We start from the raw sequence: 6,498 nt of genomic DNA, 5'->3' as shown, positions 1-6,498 counted from the left end.
CAAACTTCAATGAGTTCCCGGACCAGAAATCTTCCCATGCTTGAGACAAGGTGTTATTTTCATACATCTCACTCATGGGCGAAGCACGTGAAAATTCTTTTATAATTTTGGGTGGTGATGAGATTCGATCTCAGGACCTCTGTTGATACCATGTTGAAGTGTGTGACTATCTCATCTAAAAGTTTAAGCTGTTAGAGAGAGCACACTATTATTATTTACTGATATTCTCAACAGTGAGAATGCGTGTTTCTTAGTATAACATCGTCAAGAAAGCAATCTAGAATCCAGTCATTGCCAGACCATTCACGGTGATAACTAAAAATTCTCCAAGAAATAAAAGGAGGAAAGGCATGCACACGACTGGATTATAAGATTAGATTAGCTTATATATAACATGTGAATCCAAAAACTATAGTATAAAGCACAAACAAAACATGCAAAATTTTTGAGAAAATTCAGTTGCCTGTGGTTAAGCACCAGTTCATCACGGGCGTTTTCCAAAGAAATCCTTAGTCCTCTTCCTTATGCGTGTGAACAGAATAACCGCAGCAGCCAGGACCCATGGTGGGATATTACCACCAGTGATGTTCAACTTTTTGGCCCATTCTGGAGATTCTTTCATCACCATTACTATCAATATGGTGATCACTGCAACACCAACCAATATCCTGGTAATAGGTTGGATCAACGAGTCCTATAAACAGACGACAAACTATTAGAATCACATCTATGCATAGAACAACCTATTTTGTGAAGAACCATGTGAAGTATGGTCATTTTAGTGACAAGAATGCCTTGGTAAAGTCATTTTATGACATTTTCACATCTAGTTCAGCTTTCTTGGACTGAGAAATGCAACTTGCTTATATAGAAAGGACAATTTAATCTCAGTTAACTATGGAGAGTGCAAAGCAGTTCCCTTTCATGCTCTCATGGTTAGGGCCTGCCAAAGTGGACCTTATTTATCTTAACATGGATTTTTTTCCCTGATAAGGGATTCATAGAAGAATTTCTTTATCTTAAAATAAGCTCTCCCTGTTTGCCAATTTTTTATTCAAATGAAAGCGCTCAGGAGAACCAGCAGTAACATAATTTGATATCCTTTCAACAGTTTCAGGGAAGTGTTCAACAAGGTTCAAAGTTCACATTGCATTTCAAGAAAACCTCTTGCAAACAATTCAAGATATAACTGGGTAACTGCAGATCATGTTTCTACTCATGTTTACAGAACGATCAAATTGACACAAAGAGCCCAACTATTTTGGTATTGCAATTTTCGACATTGAAATGCCAAACTGCAAAACTCAGCACATAAACCTTCCTCAACTAGGCAGTTTCTGATTCCTTTCCAGAGATACTCAGTTTCAGTTCTGATGTTAAAATTAAGTATTGTGAAGGCTCTGATCACAAAAAGCTCACTAAAAAAAATTGGAAATTGCCTGAGGAATAGCTTTTTAAAAGATAGAAAGAACTAGATGACACCTTGAAAATATAAGCTTATCCATTCAAATGACTAATCAATGAACAACTATTGAGCCTTCTACAAAAAATACAAAGTAGACTGCATATGAACATAAATCAGAAGGTGTGGGAATTCATAGTCTAATTGATACATATGTTTTGTCTGCTAAGCCTAGAGAGAAAATACATTTCCCCAGGCTGTTAATATCCCAGAACTTGTTTCGCCTGCGGCGCAGTTGTTGTTGCTAATTTCCTGCCTACATCATTCTTTTTCCATTGAAAACAGGTGAGTATTAAACAACTATTTTTTCATTAACACAGATAAGACATCACAAAGCTGTCACATATAATTTTCTTTTTTAACAAGGACCATACAGCTTGTATAATTGGAAATATTGCATCGTCCGTTCCATACTTCCTTGCTTGGTAAACCTTATAAGGTATATCAATTTCCCTAAAGGTTAATTTCCCCTCTAAACATCAACTTTATCCATTAAAAAGGAAAGACCTTCAAGACATATCAAACCCTCATATAGAGGCATACAAGTCAGAGACTCTTTCTCAAGCTCGAACAATCAAGCCTGACTCATACCTTGTGACATTTCTTAAAGGACACTTCACCGCATTCTTGAAAGGGATAACCATCCTTATGACATTCCACTGTATAAAGTGGATAACCATCCAATCTCAACACTTCTCAAATAAGCTCTAGGTTGGTCTTGTTTAAGTAAGATGAACATGACATGCCATTTTTCAAAAACAGGTGAAGATGACAAAAAATAAAAGCTTCCCCACTCACAGCCAGGCTGTAATAGAGTAAGCAAAACTTCACAGGAGTACCATCACACCATTAATTTAAGTTTCAGTCTCAACTAATAACTCTTTTCCAAAATTCACCAGTTGGAAAAAATAAAGTGCAAAATACAGGTAACTCCTACACCTACTGCCAAATCCACTTCCTCCGAGAGACTCAAGATCTATCATATCCAAGCACTATATTTGTCTCCAAACTTAAATCACCAAGAAAATTGATGGTACAATCTTTAGTGTCAATCCCAAATGTCAATTTGCCCAAAAGTACATCATGTTTTTCCAAATTTCATCCTCTCAGTGTCGTTCATGCAATATTACCATATGTCTCAAAATAGACAAATTTTCCTAATTCATATATCTTCAAAGTTGTCCAAACTCTATCCTAGTTCACAGAGAGTTAAAGATACATGTATGGTTTGGTAGGCTGCATAAGCAAAAAAACGATACCAGCATAAAATTCTGACTAATTTTACAATTGTTTTGCAACATAAACTGCTGCAATACTAATTTAATCACTGGGACATTAATAAAAAAATTCAAATTTTGGTATAGAGCTCAGCATAACTATTGCAATGTTATGGTTTTCAATATTTAACTCCCGTATTGATAATACCTGCATGAGTTATGTGAAAATCTATCTATCACTTTATCTATGATAAAGTAGGGGATAGTTATATGTGTATTAACAAAACACAAAATGCACTTAATCTAGGCAATCCCTACACAACAATTCATGCAATATCAAAAATCAGAAATCATAGAACAATCAGTACATATTATTGACTATATAACGACTGCTTATTAATTATTTATTGCATGACAAAATATGGATTATAATCCTATATTCCTATATAACTATCACGCTAACAAAACTATTACTAAGTGAATAAGAAATCTATCTGAATTGTAGCATCAAGGATGTGACTAGTAGTCGTGGAACGAGAACCAGGAGGTCAAAAAATACTACTATGTGATTTCTTCCCATCTATGGAAGACTTGATGGATAGAGTTACCCAATACCTATATTGGTGGGAGGCAGCAAGAACCAGGTGCAGGCAAGCTGTCCCTGACACCACTGCTAAAAAATATAGCTGAATTTCATCACATCTAACTCAAACAATAGTGCAATAAAGTCCAAAAGAAACAAATTATGGGACAACAGATAAGGAGCACAAATTATAACAGGCCATATACTTAATTGTGAATTGTGTGAGATGATTGTACCTTAGGTTCTCCATCAATATGGATCTCGGATCCATCTCTATAGGTTAGAATCGATCGGCCGTTACGGGGATTGAATCTGATAGGGACACCTCGGCCCGTCTCCGGTTTGAATGCATAGACCGATTTAAGCCCGTATTTGTCTATAATATCACGAACCTCTAGCTGGTCTTGTTCCCATCCACCTAAGGACGACGTGAATTCGTCGATCGGACCCTTCCCTTGCTTATACAGATGGACCTTGATCTCCCGGACCTTGGTCTTAACAGATTTAGTCCGGGTTGACGGAATCGGGTCGGTTTTCGGGTTCGGTAACAGTGGAGACATCTCGTCGGCGCCGGTGGATGCTTCTTCGATCTCTCCCATGATTGAGATCGTCGTTAAGTGGCCGGCGATGACAGAGAGGAAAAAAGGGAGAGAATTCGGCGGAGGGGAGAGGAGGGGGGTGGAGGCGTCAATTTAAAAGCTTTTTTGAACCAACATATTGTTGTACATGCACTTAATCAGAGATTCGGATTTGAGTTCGGGTTTAGAAAAAAATTATATTGGGAGGTCACTCTCTAAAGGGTCCCTACTGCATGCGATTTGATTTAGTCGAGATTTAATACGAATTCATACCACGAGAAAGAAAAAACAAAATCTTTTTTGGAGTTTAATACGTGGCAATAAAGTGTAAAGATTATACAAATCTAATAGTGTTAAGAGCTAATTACATCATATACATATTAAATTACAAAAAATCCTTGTAATTTAAGGATTTTGGATATATCACTCAATGTTTCGATACATTGCCTCTCGATATTGATATATCTCCCCAAACTCCGATTTTCAAACAACATCCATCAAATATAAAGAAATTGTATGAGTTTGACATCAAAAGACGTGTTCCTAAAGGTTCAGATCTAATTAAATCTCTTTCAATTCAAGTTTTCAAAAACCATCCATCAAATATAAAGAAGTTGTACGAGTTTGATATCAAGATACGTGTTCCTAAAGGTTCAGATCCAATTAAATCTCCCCCAACTCTAGTTTTCAAAAATCATCCATCAAATATAGAGAAGTTGTGCGAGCTTGATATCAAGAGACGTGTTCCTAAAGGTTCATATCCAGTTTTATCTCCTACAACTCTGGTTTTCAAACATCTATCAAATATAAAGAAATTGTACAAATTCGACATAACGAAACATGTTCCTAAAGGTTCAGACCGAATTAAATCTCCTTCAACTCCTATTTCAACATGAGTTATCGTCTTGTCTAAAGTTGAAGATATAATATATTGTTTTAAACTATGATGTTTTAAGTTCATGGATGTTGTTCATTGTTATTCTTCAAAAATAAAATCAAGCATCTATATGAAATAAATTTACTAGTGCCAAGAAGAATTTTCCTTTTATTTTTAATTTCTTCAAAAATAAAAGTGAGCATTTATATGAAAGGTTGGATAAATAATTTATACGTGAAAAATGTGTGTGGGATAAGAATGGTATAATTCTTTATAACTATTTCCACGTGTGGTACCTCAAGGGTCAAGTACGCAAAAATAAAATAATATATGGCTAATAAAAAATAAAGGGAAAATGCATAAGTACCTTCGATCTATGCCTGAAATCTCAGAGACACGCTTAAACTATACTAAAGTCCTATTACTCTCGAACTTATTTTATAAATAATTTTTTACCCCTTTTCGGCCTACGTGGCACTATCAACTAGATATCTTGAAAAAAATGTCAATACGCGCTAGGCCCAGAAGATAGTGCCACGTAGGCCAAAAAGGGGTAGAAAATTATTTATAAAATAAGTTCGGGGGGTAATAGGACCTTAATATAGTATAAGTGAGTCTCTGAAATTTCGGGCATAGGTTGGGGGTACTTGTACATTTTCCCAAAAATAAACTTATTTTAATCTATTTAAGTTTGTTTATATTCGTACGTTTAAATTAAAAAAAAAGAGAGGGCATATAGAGACTTATGGTAGATTGTTTACGGAGAATCCTTGGCTCGAGTATAACATATAAGAATAATGAAAAAGGAAAAACGACAGTGAAGAAATAACACAACTAATAAGGAAAGTAGGAAACAGTAACAACCACAAAATAATGCGATAACCTAAATATAGTCAACAACAAGATGGTGGAATAAAAAGGCAAAACACTAAAGAAAACCCCTCAAAAATCAAGATAATATTCTATACCTACTAACATTTTACCCTAATATACGGCCTCCACACCCTTCTATCTAATGTCATGTCCTTGGTAATGTGAAACTGCATCATGTCCGGTCTAATCACATCTTTCCAATACTTTTTCGTCCTACCTCTACGTACCTCTCCTCGTACCCGCTATATCCAACCTCCCGCACCTCCTCACTTGAGCATCTACGCATCACCTCTTCACATGATGAAGCAAAAAATGACTTTTGCTAATTCAGATAGTTGATCTTTATCTAGCTTTTCTCATAGGAATACAAGAAGGAAAAAAGACAGTATATTTGGCTCAATATAACGGTAACAAAAAGGGTAAAATGTTATACTATAAGAGATTCAATAGTACATGTAACAACTCAATCACTACGAAACAATTTATTAGTCTCAACACAAAAATCAATGACAACAACAACATATTTAGTGTAGTCTCATAAGTGGAGTCTGAGTAGAACAAAAATGGACATGGACATGTATATATATATAATATAATTATATAAAGATGATGCAAGTTGATCTCTTCTGCTGAGCACTTTTTGTGGGCTTTCATCTCTGCAATTCCTCAATTTAGAACATACTCATGGTGGCCTCCTCCTTTATAATCTCTCTATTGTCCATGTAAAGAAATCCATTTTGGTACAACAATTTGGATGATGTTGCTACACACTATATGGTCCTGGAAAGAAAAAAGAGAACACAAACCTAAAATTTGAGTTAGTGAAATATATGAACCACTTGAAGTTTAATATATGGACGCACTACAACAAAAACAGTTTTTAATGGTAATAAATATGAACAGTGGCG

At 35.3% G+C, this 6,498-nt stretch overlaps 1 protein-coding gene across 1 annotated transcript; it reads right to left on the bottom strand.

The window, feature by feature from the left end:
• Positions 1-334: 334 nt before the first annotated feature.
• Positions 335-3,963, bottom strand: LOC102603897 (uncharacterized). Its single transcript, XM_006358954.2, has 2 exons — positions 3,499-3,963; positions 335-694 (listed from the first exon to the last, which is right to left on the bottom strand). The coding sequence occupies exons 1-2, from the start codon at positions 3,859-3,861 to the stop codon at positions 485-487; spliced, it is 573 nt and encodes a 190-aa protein (XP_006359016.1). The 5' UTR covers positions 3,862-3,963; the 3' UTR covers positions 335-484.
• Positions 3,964-6,498: the final 2,535 nt, after the last annotated feature.

This window comes from Solanum tuberosum, unplaced genomic scaffold (assembly GCF_000226075.1).
Source record: "Solanum tuberosum cultivar DM 1-3 516 R44 unplaced genomic scaffold, SolTub_3.0 scf00285, whole genome shotgun sequence".
Taxonomy (NCBI): Eukaryota; Viridiplantae; Streptophyta; class Magnoliopsida; order Solanales; family Solanaceae; genus Solanum; species Solanum tuberosum.
This window is presented reverse-complemented; position numbering and strand designations above follow the sequence as displayed.